This window comes from Lontra canadensis, unplaced genomic scaffold (assembly GCF_010015895.1).
Source record: "Lontra canadensis isolate GAN:19392208 unplaced genomic scaffold, GSC_riverotter_1.0 scaffold13, whole genome shotgun sequence".
NCBI lineage: Eukaryota > Metazoa > Chordata > Mammalia > Carnivora > Mustelidae > Lontra > Lontra canadensis.
The window spans coordinates 27597879-27612249 of NW_022631007.1; the positions used below are offsets into that span (position 1 = coordinate 27597879).

The 14371-nt window shown below is 41.5% G+C and overlaps 1 protein-coding gene across 7 annotated transcripts in view; it reads left to right on the forward strand.

The window, feature by feature from the left end:
- Window positions 1-14371, forward strand: part of TANC1 (tetratricopeptide repeat, ankyrin repeat and coiled-coil containing 1) — a 239731-nt gene that overhangs the window by 64759 nt on the left and 160601 nt on the right. For all 7 annotated transcript variants that reach the window (XM_032857876.1, XM_032857872.1, XM_032857874.1 and 4 more), the window contains exon 2: window positions 8904-8983. In XM_032857876.1, coding sequence (XP_032713767.1) covers window positions 8923-8983 — 61 coding nt within the window. In that variant the 5' untranslated portion in view covers window positions 8904-8922. The remainder of the gene's footprint in view (window positions 1-8903; window positions 8984-14371) is intronic.

Below are 14371 nucleotides of genomic sequence, written 5' to 3' on the forward strand. Positions count from 1 at the left end.
TAAGCAAGAGATTTTTGTGTAATGAATAGCTGCCTTTCACGGGGCATCTTTGAAGTTGTTTGACCTTTTTCACTTTGAGTCCAGATGCCGTGCAATTTAAAAAATTTAATTTCTTTAGATTTATAATACCAGACTTCATTCCGCTGGCATTGATTGATTGAGTGCCTTTTAACAGTTTCTGAAAAATGGACTTTCTGACGTGTCTTCAAGGTCTCTTCTCCTTTTCCTGTAAAGGCTTATCACCCTGCCCAAGACTCCAGCCAGGAGCTCTTTTGTCTTCTGTGGTGATGGTTTTTCAGCTACTGTGATGACAGCGGTCTTATGAACCAGAAATAAAGTTTTCCCCGTAAAATCATAGTACCGGCAGGTGGAAGAGGCCTGATTGTCCAGTCAAGCAGGAAAGGGAGCAGAATCCCTGTCAGACAGATGAGTCAGTGAAGGGGGAACTGACTTGCCCAAAGTCTTCTTGCTTATGGAATGCCTTCTGTCTCTATTCAGGGAGTTGTAATTGCCAGACATCAAGAAGTTGGTCCGTGTAATTGTACGGACCAACTGGGAGTTGATAGCTCAGTTGTATGATACAAGTGGAAAACTTCACAGAAAGGAAGAAGGGGAAAGAGACAAAAATAGGTTCCGTGAGGCTGTCTGTGGAGCTACCTGCCATGGTAAGGATCGGGGCTTGGGTCTCCAGCTGCTGCAGACCTTGCGGGGCAACGTCCTGTGACCCTAGTCACGTCCTCTACAGGGCTGTGTGAGAGGATGGGAGCACGTTCAAAGACTCTGCTCCATATTCAAACTCTAGGTGGTCCTCTGTGGGCTTCTGACCTCATGGCCGCTGGGGCTCAGAGTTGATGTTGGCTTTCTCCCAGCGCACCGTGGCTGAATCCAAAACAGCTACACTTTCACTCTTCTGCAAAAGCCGCCTTGTCTTTGAGGCATGTGTTATGTGCTCTCCTGGTCACTTCCCTACCCCGGCCCTCAGGTTCACTGAAGGCTTTGGAAGCAGCCACTTGGTGCCTGAGCTTTCAAGTCCCAGGACCGCTTTTACCTTTACACAAAGATGTGAATCTAAGCTTCTCAGCTTCCTTGGTTATAAAAAAAAAAGAATCCATAAACTGTCTCATAGGGTTTTTTGGAGTCTTTTTTTTTTAAAGGATTAAAAGAGATTACATATGTATGTAAAACTCCTTACCTGACATATAGTAAATGCTTATTAAATACTAGCTATTAGGATGACGGTTGATAGCCCAGATGCTGCCTCCATTACTGTAGTAAGCATCTGAATGGCCCGTTCCCACACTAAGAATCAAGTTGTTTCTGGCAACCCTCGTTGGAAGGCCGACCACTTGACTAAACCGTGCTTTTGGCCATCATGTGGTCTTCGTCATTGTCTGGTGTTATTCCATATCCAAAATTTAAAAATTCATTTAAAGGACTGGACTCTTTCTCAACTCCCTCATTCACTTCATCTGGCTGTGTTTGTTCCTTGATGTCCTTGAGACCCCATCCCTGTCTTCGCGGGCCATCAGATCTCTGAGGGCCTCACTGCCTTCCTGGCCAGTCGTGACTCTGCGGCGCACGGCTCCAAGGATGTCACGTGGGCACCCTTCTCAGTCCTGCTGGACTTGTGCTGCAGACACCCAGTCACTGATCAGCCCTCTTGTCCTCTGGGGGGCTCCTGGGGCTGAACATCAGAGGACACAGATGCATAGATTCCTTATTTGTTGCCAAGGCTTGGTCTGCAACCCAGACTAGGCAGTCAGAGCTGTTCAGCTGTCCTTGTAATCTTGCGCTTGCCTTCCTCTCTTCTGCAAAGGCTGTTCTCAACTTTTACTGCTCCTCTCATACCCTATTTTTACTTTAAAGGTTTTTTTGTTTTTGTTTTTTTTTAAATTTGAGAGAGAGAGCAATCATGAGTGAAGGGAGGGGCAGAGGGAGAAGCAGACTCTTTGCTGAGCAGGGACCCCGGGACCATGACCTGAGCCAAGGCAGACACTTAACCGACTGAGCCACCCAAGCACCCCATCTTATTTTTACTTCATAGAGAAAATGGAGGCATGAACTCCTAGCTTCCTGCCTATGTTTGTTGACTTTCTTTTCTTCCCTTTCTATCATATTATGCTTGACTTTGTGTCTCTCTTTGCTTTTGGTACGGATACTTAGGAATTTGTATAGAATGAAAAACTGCAATCTCTAGCCCAGTGCTGCTTCCTTAATTGGACAATCAGGTTGTCACCCCAGCTCTGTCTGCCGCTTGCTGACCCAGGAGAGTCAGGATAAGTTCCTCTGATGCTCAGGGCCTTGCATTTTAGATGAGGCTGTTACATTTGTTTAAATTTATTAAAGGATGGTAGACTATTTTGAGATACAGCCATTCCCTTTGAGAATTACAGATGGATTATAATTATGTTCCTCCCCAACGTGTCTCCTGGTATTGAAGCAACAAAACAAATACTGTGCCAGGGTGGGGAGTGGGGCAAGGTCTGACCATCCTGGCTCATAGCCTACTGGAGGAAGGCCTTGAGCAGTTTCGAGGTGGCTTTTTTTTTTTTTTTTTTTAAACCTTTATTTACTAGAGAGAGAGCGAGCTTGCACGAGTGGGGAGAGGGGCAGAGAGAGACTCTTTCAAGCCAATTCCCCCCTGAGTGTGGAGCCCGACAATGACTTGGGGCTTGATCCCAGGACCCGTGAGACCTTGACCTGAGCTGAAACCAAGAGTTGGCTAGTTAACCAACCAAGCTACCCAGGCATCCCAAGGTGGCTTTTGAAATGGACTTGAGAAATGCCTTTACTTTCTCAAATAAATCTAAATATCTATGAATGTCTGGATGGTGGTGTGGTTCTAGTATCACAGCTGTTTTGTCTTCTGGTTTGGAGCATCTTGCCGTTGGGGTGGGGAGGGAGTTGCTAGGTTGGGAGGAGCATCCAACCTGAAGACCGCTTCTGGGTGAGCAGGGGCTTTCTGTAAGACCGGTGCTCAGTCCTGTGCAACAGCCTTTAGCCTGCGAGGCATAAGGCTTATCTCCAGGGATGCTGCCCTTGGTTATCTCCGTATCTGAGCTTTTCCTAGTTTGAAGGAGAGTGTATTGATTTCAGATTTTGGCTTTTCTGTCCTTGTACTTCTCCCTTCTGAATGTGTATTTAAAATACCGAAATAAAACCTCCTGGCAGCCTTCTGAAGACCTGGTAAGAGAACAGATCCTGCTGTGGAATTGAGTTGTTGATTATGTAGGGGCCAGATAACTTTGACCATTAACTTGGAAACTAGTGGTTGGTAGCAGAAAATGTCTGAAGTTATTGGTCCAGACCCCTCGTGGGGGAGAATGGCCATTGATTTCGAGTTCCCTTCTATAACAACCTGCTATTCATTCATTTTAAAAATGTACTTAGTGATTGTTTTATGGAAGGTACATTGCTAGGAGCCAGAAGGGATTAGTAGAGTTGACTGCCATGGCCTGGGAAGGCTTTATGGAGGAAATAGTGTTAAAAGTTGGGCTCAACAGATCTCACACACACACACACACACACACACACACACACACACAAAAAGGTTCTTGGAGTCAGAAGGAAGTAGCTAGTTCATATTTTCCTCCTCAAGTGAAATTTTCTTTTTGCCAGGTATTTCACAATATGAGAACTTCTTTGAACACACTTGCACATTAGTAATTTTCTAGTAACTTGAAATACCAGCTTGAGAGAGTCAGGTTTTTTTTTTTGTTTTGTTTTGTTTTATTTTTTATTTGTTCAGTTGACAGGAAATTTTTTAATAATTATTTTTATTAACATATAATGTATTATTTGCCCCAGGGGTACAGGTCTGTGAATCATCAGGCTTACACATTTCACAGCACTCACCATAGCACATACCCTCCCCAATGTCCATAACCCAACCACCATATCCCTACCCCCTCATCCCCCAGCAACCCTCAGTTTGTTTTGTGAGATTAAGAGTGAGAGTCAGGTTTTAAAATTTTTTTAAGTAATCTCTACACCCAACGTATGGCTCCAACTCCCAACCCCAAGTTCAGGAGTCACATGTTCTAGTACTGAGCCAGCCAGGTACCCCAGGAGAGGGTTTTTTTGTTTGTTTTTTTTTTCTTTTAAAGAAATTTTTTCTAAAGCAACTTCTCTATCCTATACAATATTTAAAATATGGGCTGAAAGCAATTTCAGTCTAATAGAGCGTTTCCACTTAACTTGTGCATCAGAAAATGTTTGAGTTGAGACTTCATGCCCAGAAATCTTTTAAATTCAGATTACTTGGGGCTGTAAATTTGCTATGCTTTTTAATAAGGCATACTCAAATTGGAAGTCTTTTTGTCTACAACAAGCCTAACTATGAAGAGCAGTAGAATTAGAGGTACTGTTTGTGCAGTGGCTTTGAATAAAGAGTGAATGGTTGAGCCTTCGTGTCTTGGGGAATAAACTGTAGCCCAGTGATACCATACCAGCAGTGGAAATTGGGCAATAACATCATACAGTCACTTTCTGGTTCATTGGTCAGTAGCCACTGTTGTTTTCCCCAGCTTTTCGGGACGAATCCTCAATCCTAGAGAAGTTCAGTGACTTGACCAGGGCTAGGATTAAGTCTGTTGATTCCTGGGCTTTTTCTACTATAGGGGAAAAAAAATGGGGAGTGGGGAAAGAGACCTACTGGAATTTCAAGTATTCATCAAGGGTTGTTTTTTCCCAGCCTCATGGGAGCTCTGAAAGAATGTTGAGATATGGCTCTTGCTTTCAGGAAGCTTCTATAACGCAGTTTTCTGTGAATTTCCAGCCAACAGCCAGTGCCCCATCTAGCAGGCCTCTTTGTTTCCTCTTGTGGTCTCTGTTCTGCTTTGTTTTCTTGACTTGTTCTATTCTATATATTATTTATCTTGAAAGGTGCTTCAGACCCTCTACTGCCGCCGCACATATCCTTTCTTTTAGTAAACATTAAAGATTGCTAATGGAAAGTAAATTCTAAAAGTAGCCATACAGAGGATATGGCTGTTATTCAGCTGAGTCAAATCTTGGTTGGAAAAAAATTTCAAACCCTCAAAGTTGAGGATGTTTTTGATGTCTCCCTTTTCTGGGGGTGGAAACCCTTAATTAAGTACAACTTAGTTTTCAGTGTTTTACTTGTAAATATTGCTGTTCTGGTTTGCTTGATGTTGACAAAAGAAGGGAGGCGCCTTCAGAAGCAGCTTTGCTCTGAGGTCAGATAAACTATTTGATGGGAGAAGCTCCTTCCAATGGAGTGTGCACAAATTTCAATATAACTGGGTAATTAGATTTTGTGATCCTGAGATTTTTAAGGTTAATTCAGGTGTGGACATGAAGGGGTATTATGAAATGCAGCATTTTCCTCCCTAGTATCTCATTGCCTGATGTCACATGGATTTAACTGCATTTTCTGGCATTCCTTGTGAATGAAAATATATAGGAATGTTCCTTGTAACTTATAAACTGCTATAAATGTTGGCTAATTGCTTGATTTGGAGGAAATCGCTCATCTGTGTTCATCGCAGCCTAGTTAAATCTGTCAACAAATACTGAGAACAGAGTGGGTGCGAAGCCTGTGTTCTGGCTTCTGTTTGTATTAAAGAATAAACATAGTCCCTTGCCCTCAGCTCACAGATTCGACTTGGAATTGTGTAAACAGGCAGTATGGCACTCCAGAAGAGGACAATTTTAATACTGGTGTTATTCTGTGATTTCAGACAAGCTGGTCATTGTTATGATGGTGCTATTGTAATTACAAGCCAAAAAAGATTTTGCCTTGCTTTCAAATCCTCCCCATTTTACCCAGGGTGATCTTTGGTATATTTTGTCTATCACTGTAATCACTGTGCAGAATTCTAACACAGAACATGGAGACATTGTACCTATCCTCAAAGACTATGTGGTAAATGAGAAATCAAAAAGTGAAAGTAAGTTATGTACTTTATGTAACTTCTGGGCATTTTAAAAGGAGGAACCTGTGGTGTTTGGGGAACTTGCATGTTGAATGACAGTAGAAAAGTAAGGAAATGTAGGTATTTGCAGGTCGTTGGTCTTCTACGGTTAATGTCCTGTACTCACATTTTATTTTCTTTTAAATGAAAATGATGGGATGGGGCGCCTGGGTGGCTCAGTGGGTTAAAGCCTCTGCCTTCCGCCCAGGTCATGATCCCAGGGTCCTGGGATCAAGCCCCACATCGGGCTGTCTGCTCCGCAGGGAGCCTGCTTCCTCTTCTCTCTCTCTCTGCCTGCCTCTCTGCCTACTTGTGATCTCTGTCTGTCAAGTAAATAAATAAAATCTTTAAAAAAAAAAAATGAAAATGATGGGAAGTTTTCTCCCATTTAGAGAATCTCACAAGCTGGTCTGGAGGCTGGTCTTTTCTCTCTCCCTCAAAAGTATATAATTTAAAGAATTGGCAGCCGAAGTGACTCTTGCACTCAGGTAGACTCATTGGAAGTTTCTCCAAGTCACAGTGGGTCTTAGAATATAAATTAAAGCTTTTCCCCTTGACTTGCTATTTATGGAGGAAAGCAGGAACTGGAAAGAAAAGTGAGAGTGGCTATCTGATAGCCTCTTTCACTTGACTCAAGACCACTGATGTGGAAGATATGACGATCCTGAAAACAGCTGAACTCCCCAAAGTAGGCATCCAAGGTGTCTGGCATGAGATTCCCAAGTCAACGTGTCCTAGTCCTTGTCCCGTGGGACGTGTCTTCCCAGTGGCACAGCAGATCTGCTGCAGGTTGGAAATGACTAGGGTGATGGATCCCGGGCAGCCTCACCGCCATAGTGGGCTAGTCCGAGATCCAGAGAAGTGCGGGGCTCCTAGAGAGCTCGCCAAGGGACCGTGGCCAAGCTCTGTTGGCATGTTTTCTTTTTCTTTTTTTAAAGTATGTAGTCTTTGTGAAATGACAAATCCTGAAGTTAGGTTGATTGATTTGGGAAAGAAAATATCTGCGCTGAGCAGGCAGCTATTACCGAATTTTGTCCACCATTTTTTATACAACATTTTGCGGTGTTTTCCGCATGACCATCAAGAGAAATTTGTGTCTCCATAGTTACGCTGTAGAAGCACACTGTGGTTGTCTTCCCGGATTCAGTGCTTGCCCTTCTGGTGAAACCCAAATCTTTGCAACTGGGTTCACTGAAGTACCATTTTATTTTATTTAAAGATTTTATTTATTTATTTGACAGAAAGTGACCCAGCGAGAGAGGGAACACAAGCAGGGGGAGTGGGAGAAGCAGGCTTCCTGCTTAGCAGGAGCCTGATGCAGGGCTCAATCCAGGGACCCCGGGATCATGACCTGAGCCACCCGGGCGCCCCTGAAGCAGCATTTTAAAAAGAATTAAGCTGTAAGCCATGGCCCTTTTGTATGTAGAGGACCTGTTTGTAAGGTGATTTAACCCTATCAAACTGTGCTACAGCTTTCTCCAACTTCTGCTTAAAGATACTGTCTTTCTGGTATCTCTAGGTTGGGTTGGTTTGTTGATTTTTGTTTGTTCACTTGTCTGATAGCTGTTGCCCCAAGCTTTCATTTTCTGGGAGGAGAGGCAGAGCCGTGGGAGGAAGAGGACCCTGGCTGGGAGTCCGCAGATTTGGATTCGGGCCCTGCCGTTAATTAGCTGTGTGACCTCTGGGCAGTCAGCCTTCAGAGTCTCTGTTTCTCCGTCAGGCAAACAAAGGACCCGGAAAAATAAATACAGGCCTGGACGAAATGATACGAAGGTCACCATGTGTGGTGCTTAGGGACCCTTTCCTCTCTGTGCAGAGGCTCTGCTTAACTCTGGGCTGGAGCAGTTGTGTGGGGAGCTACACGGAGGCCTTTTCAAGCATTCAGGCTCACCGGGGCGACTAAGGGAGGCCTTCTTCATACACAAGTTTCTCCCTCTTAGCCCCCTCCCCCTCTTCCTTCTTCCAGGAGCAACCTGCTTGCCTTCCGCCTTCCTGTCCTTAGTGTTAACAAGGGTGCCACGGGTAACACAACCCATGCGGATTTGTTACTGTGGGGAGTTGTGCAGCCATCTCATCTGAGTTGCTGGAGGGAAAAGAGAGCTGCAGGAGACTGATGAAATAATGGTCCTTTTGTCTGTCTCTTGCTATAGGGAGGGTTTTAGGTTTCATCTTAGGCCTGGGCCATTGTGTTGTTTCTCCATACTTGGTACAACCCAGTTTAAAAATGCAGCTTATCATTTAAAGGATTCCGCTGTAGTGCCACAGACTGTTCTGCTTTCCTCCCGATCTCCCCCCCACCCCCGCCCAAAGTCCCAACTGTATGTAGTGAAAAAACCACTGCAGCCGAATACTGTTTGATTGGGTCCCCCAACGTCAGCTTTAAAATGTGTTTCCATTGTATTTATTTTGCAAATGCTTATAAGGTATGTTTTAATCTGATAAACTTCCAAAATGTTTTCCTTGTGGTTATGTAATCAGTAGCATCTGCAAAACATGCCTCTAACCATGCAGCTTTCTTCTTAACTATTATCTCGTTGATTTCTCCATTCTAATGTTTTCTTTCGATGAGCTGGGGCTGGGAGATCTGAATTCCTATGCCAGACCTGCTACGGTAATGTGCCCAGATTCAGCCTCGTAACCTTAATTAGTTGTGGAATGCTGAGAAGGGCCTGTTTTGTGTGTGTGTGTGTGTATGTGTGTGTGTGTGTGTGTGTGTGTGTGTTTAACTTTTATAACAAGTCCGTGAACTTATGATCACTTCATTAAAAGTTATAAAATACTCCTTGTGTCTTTAACATGTAGTTCCCCATCTTAGTTTTTTCACAGAAAATGACTGTAAAACTCAAGGTACCTTTATATTCTGCTAAGCAATCTGTTAGAGGCCAAGTTACCTTTTGTGTCAATATGTAAGTTCTATCCCAGCTCACAACCCCTAATTCCTCTTCCCTCCCCTCCTTTTCTCTTTAGAAGCAAAAGAGTGTTGAAAATGTTAAAAGCTGTGCTGAAGAAGAGCCGAGAGGGAGGAAAGGGGAGCAGGAAGGAAACAGGTATGTGCGAGCAGCGCGAACAAGCAGGGGGCCGTGGGGCAGAGACCCTTGCGCACTCTAGGCTGGGGGGAGCTGTTGCATGGGGGTTGGGTCCGAGGAGTGTTTCAGGTTAGCACTCACGTAATACTGGAAGCTATGAGAAACTAAACGTATTCCTGAACTTTTTTTTTTTTTTTTTTTTTTTAAAGATTTTACTTATTTGAGAGAGACCAAGAGAGTGAGAAAGAACACGGATGGGGTGAGGGGCAGAGGGAGAAGCCAACTCCCTGCTCAGCAGGGAGCCTGGTGTGGGACTCCATCCTGGTACTCTGGGATCATGACCTGAGTCCAAGGCAGATGCCCAACCAACTGAGCCAACCAGGTGCCCCTGTTTCTGAGCTTTCTTACGGAAAGTGACTTTGAAATTTGAGTTTGTGTTACAAACCAAATCCTTCCCCAGAACACTTGGAAGGTTCATGATTTTAACAGATCATTCAGATCCAGAGACAAGTCAGAGTTATAGACATGGAAGGATAGCAGGTGTGTCCAGGAATTTGGTTTCTAGAAAGCCCTTTCCTTTTTCCCACACGTGATTGTATTTTATATGTTTAACCAACAGCTGGCTGACTGGACCTCGTCTTTTGAGTATCAAATTTTCTGCCTAACAGGTGTAGCCTCACTCAGTGCCAGACTGCTAGTTTTCATTAGATGAAAGCTACTTAATTTGGCTTGGATTTCATTTCTGTTTATAAACTTGTGGTGCTTATGTGGTCAATGTGACTCTACATTGCATTCCATGTGACAAACTCTTCTAAGGTTATTTTGGTGACCGCTTAGTGGTCCACTTTTCTAGAAAAATTACATATTGTTTACCATTATTGTACAATAAAACTCTGTTAGCATGAATTAATTTCCCCAAATTGTGCAATTTTACTCTGCAAACTTATGATAGTTCAGAGTTGGAAAGTGGTTTCCTGAGTTACTGTTCATTGAATAATATTTCAGTTTTTAATTTCTATTAAAGTATAAATAAGTACTTATTACCAAAACATCACTGAATTATAGTGAACTCTTAAATTGAAAAGATCTTGTAGTATCTTTTATTACATATAATATATGTATATAATTACATATAATGTATGTAATGTTATGACAACGTTTATCTGTTGTTTATAGATAGTTACTTACATAACAGAATAAGCGGGGTTAAACTTTTTAGTTACATAGAACTTAGATTTTCTGTTACCCCTTAAACTAAAAAGCCTGCAGAATGGCAAACTTTACTAAAAGTAGAGTCTTTACTAAAAGTAGATTCTTTTACTAAAAATAACTTTACTGAAAGTTACTGTTAAGATTCCATTAGAAGCTTCTCCTTATCCCTGCATAAGCAGATACAAAGAAAAGAATTCAGTTTTTAATGACAGAAATAAGAGACCAGAGTCAGCTTTTAACCTTAAGAAACCAACCCCTACCATTGAATAATTAATTAGAATTGTTACTATGGAGAATTTTCAGTTCACATAATTTCTATCCAGGAGTACATTCACCCTCTGCTGGGTCAAGGCCAAAATATCCTTCTCTTTATTTCTCTGAAAGCAGTTTAAAAAAATTCCCCTTCCCCCAAGTTTTGGCTCATCTGACATTCATCCTAGGGACTTTGTTACTTGCTTCTTTAGATGTCTTTGTAATTTCCAGCATAAAGTTAGGTCCTAAGCTGTCTGTCTAGCTGAAGCGGCCCAACCAGTGGCCTGGGTCTCCAAGCCAAAGCTCCCTACTTAGTAATGGAGTCTTTCACGACAGACACCCACCCCCTCCCCATCCTCTTTGACCAGTGCCCGTGAAATGACAGACAGTACAGTAATGATTTGGGGCACCCTGCCTTTCAGAATGGCCAGACAGTGAACATAGTTTGCATTTGTAACTTTTCCAGTATTAGAGCATGTGATTTTGGGATTATTCCCCTCTCAGGTCTTTAAGAACAACTACTGTTTTTTCTGAATCATTTCTACATAATAATTCCCACACTATGGCTTTTGCCTAATGCAAACCAACTTGAAAAAGCAATGGGAACATTTCTCATAAAATCTGTATGGTATGTGCCTTTTTTTCTCTTAACTAGAACCTGGTTGTGTTAGTTGGGGAACAAAGCAGATGGAATTTTAAATCTTGGTGAAGTTATGTCACAAGATCATTGGGGAAAATACTTGGAATTTGACCATTCATATGTTGAGCTCTGCGCCAACTCTCATTATATAAGTAGATCATAGCTAAGTTTTCTCTGTAAATTAAAGCTGGCTAATCTACAGAGACTGCCCTGAAACTTGAGTAATAGTATCTCCTGCAATATGGAAAATTCTTGCTCTACTGTTTCCAATTAAAACCAATCTTTGTTGCAAAGACAAAGGCAAATTCACTTCTATGTACTTGAACTCACAATTACAGAAATTTAGGAAATATTTATGTCTAAAACCTCGAGCTCAGCATTTTATATATCCTTTGTAGGTTATTCTTATAATCTTGAACCTCTATTTATTTATTTATTAAAAATTTTTAAAAAGATTTTTATTTATTTATTTGACAGAGATCACAAGTAGTCAGAGAGAGAGAGAGAGAGAGAGAGAGAGAGAGAAGCAGGCTCCCCGTTGAGCAGAGCCTGCCGTGGGGCTCAATCCCAGGACCCCGAGATCATGACCTGAGCCGAAGGCAGAGGCTTAACCCACTGAGCCACCCAGGTGCCCTGAACCTCTTTTTTTTTTTTTTTAAATCGGCTTTGAGAATTTAGAAAACCTAATCATTGAGTTAAATTTAGTATTCAAAAGAAAACAAATACTTTTCAGAAATATTGAAAAGTTGGTACACCTTCAGTTCCTATCCCTAAAAGGAAATGTCACATGTATCTCCTTTAAATTACCAGTAAAATTTTAGCAGGTATTGAAATTTATATGTATATAAGGGTATTTGAAATATGTATAGTATTAAACTATTGAACACTCTAATCTTAAAAATAGCTTTTTTGTTTTGTTTTGGCTAACCTAAGAAATGCTTACAGCTAAGCAAAACGTGTTTCCTGGAAGCTGTAGAATTGAGTCAGAGTACAATATTAAAAACTTAAATGTTTTTGGGGAAAGTACACTTGCCTTGTTCTTACTGTTCCATCAGTGTAAATGAGCACTGTGCTTCTCTTGACCTTGAGTTAGGCCTGAGGGAGCAAAAATCCATATTAAACCACAATGTGGGGAGAGGTAGAGGAGGGTATATATATATATATTTTTTTTTTCTTCTTTTTCTCCTTCCTTTCCTGCTCCTATGTAAGACCTTGATCCAAAACAGTGTGGTATTTATTTTGAGGCTCTCCAAGGAGAAACCACATCTTTTTTATTTTAAGTGAACTTCGCTATCAAAAAACTTTCATGTTACTATGATTAAATCTATTTAATTTAAAAATTAAATAATTACTGTACTGTGAGTATATTGAAAGTATTCTGATACAAATCTGGACCAAAATGGGTTTAGAGTTGATAGAGAACAGTGTAGGGAATTAATATCTTCTCTGTACAACACTGTTTAGATAATGCATAGGATAATGTCCCAATTTATAATAAAACTTTAAATATTAACCTAATAAAAAATGTGCAAACCTTACATTGAAGAGAAGAGTAAAATTTGCTGAAGCACTCAACAGAAGACCTAATAAATGGAAAGAAATACAGTGTTCCCAAAGGAGCAAATGCAATATTTTAAACCAACTATCTCTTACAGAATTACCTGTGCATTCTATTTAATCCCTAATGAAATCCCAAGCATTTTATTTTTAAAGACCTTATTGTTTTATACCAGTTTTATGTTTGCAGCAAAACTGAGCAGAGGGTACAGAGATTTCCCATGTAGCCTCTGTCCCCACTCATAAACAGCTTCCCCCAGGATCAGAACCCACCACCAGAGCAGTACGTTTGTTACAACTGATGAACCCACACTGACACATCATAGTCACGCAAATCCCACAGTTTACATCAGGATCCACTCTTGGTATAGTACATTCTCTGGGTTTGGACAAATACGCAATGATCTGTATCAATTGATATAGTATCATACAGAGTATTTTCACTGCCCAGAAAAGTGCTGTCATTTCTTTTTTTTAACACGACATAACCAGTTGTTTTAAAAATTCATCTGGAAGAGAAAATGCATAAGAGAGCCAAGGAAAAACAAAGTGTGGGGCAAGTGTATCTAAATGGCTGAGCCTGATTCCCATGCCTGGCTTCTAGCTGCAAGACGGGCTGGACAAATGTGTATTTTGACTTCTTTGCATCTGTAGGGCAAAGTGGACTTCACCTCCCACCAAGCCGTGTACTGTGGAGGATTCTTCTGTCATCGACATGGGCAGGTGCCCTCTACTACAAAAACCAAGCATAGATATTTAGTATAGCTCGTTAGAATAACTACTGCATCCACATAGTGAATAAATGATGTGGTTAGTTTTTTGGGCTTTTTTTCCCCCTATTGGTCTCCAAGAAATGAATCCTGATTTTAATCTAACATCTTTTTTTTTTTTTTTTAAGATTTTATTTACTTATTTGACAGAGAGAGACACAGCGAGAGAGGGAACACAAGCAGGGGGAGTGGAAGAGGGTAGAAGTAGGCTTTCTGCTGAGCAAGGAGCCCAATGTGGGGCTGGATCCCAGGACCCTGGGATCATGACCTGAGCTGATGGCAGATAGTAACTGACTGAGCGAGGCACCCAGGTGCCCCTATCTAACATCTTTGATATAATTGTAGCTCGCAGCTGATAACAGTTCTGGTTTTTTTTTTTCCTTTTAATCCCAGAGATAGTGGCGTCTTTCTGGAAGCATTAGGCAGACAAGACCCTCCAAGAGAGGGTTGGTCCCTCTTCCTCTGTATGCATCCCTTCTCCTGTCTTCTGCTAATCTTGAAACTATAGCCTCTTGCCCTGTCCACCTTTTCTAGTTGCTCAGTCTTGGTGTGGAAGTAGCTCCGCACTGAGGCAGAAGAACAAAGTTTGGTGAACTTCTAATTGTGGTACTGCCTCAATTAAAATATAGACTGATGAAGGAAAGGTTGCTTAATATGCCAAAATAATTGTTTATTAGTCTTTTCCTTTCAGTTTCATTATTTTTTTTTAAGTGGGGGGCTTAGTTTGAAGCAATTTATTAAAAAAAAAAAAAAAGACATTTGACCTTCACCTTTTCTTCGTTAAAACCCAGCTGGTCAGCTAAGTGCACTTATAATGGTGTTAATTAAGGCATTGGATAGTCTCTATAAACTTGAGTGTGTACTGAATTAATCTGTTAGCTTTGCATCTAATCCTTCACTTTGAATTTGTAGTAAAAGGAAGCTGTTTGCCTCTAAAGTTTAAAAGCCATTGATGTGATTGTTAAATGTGGTATTTTA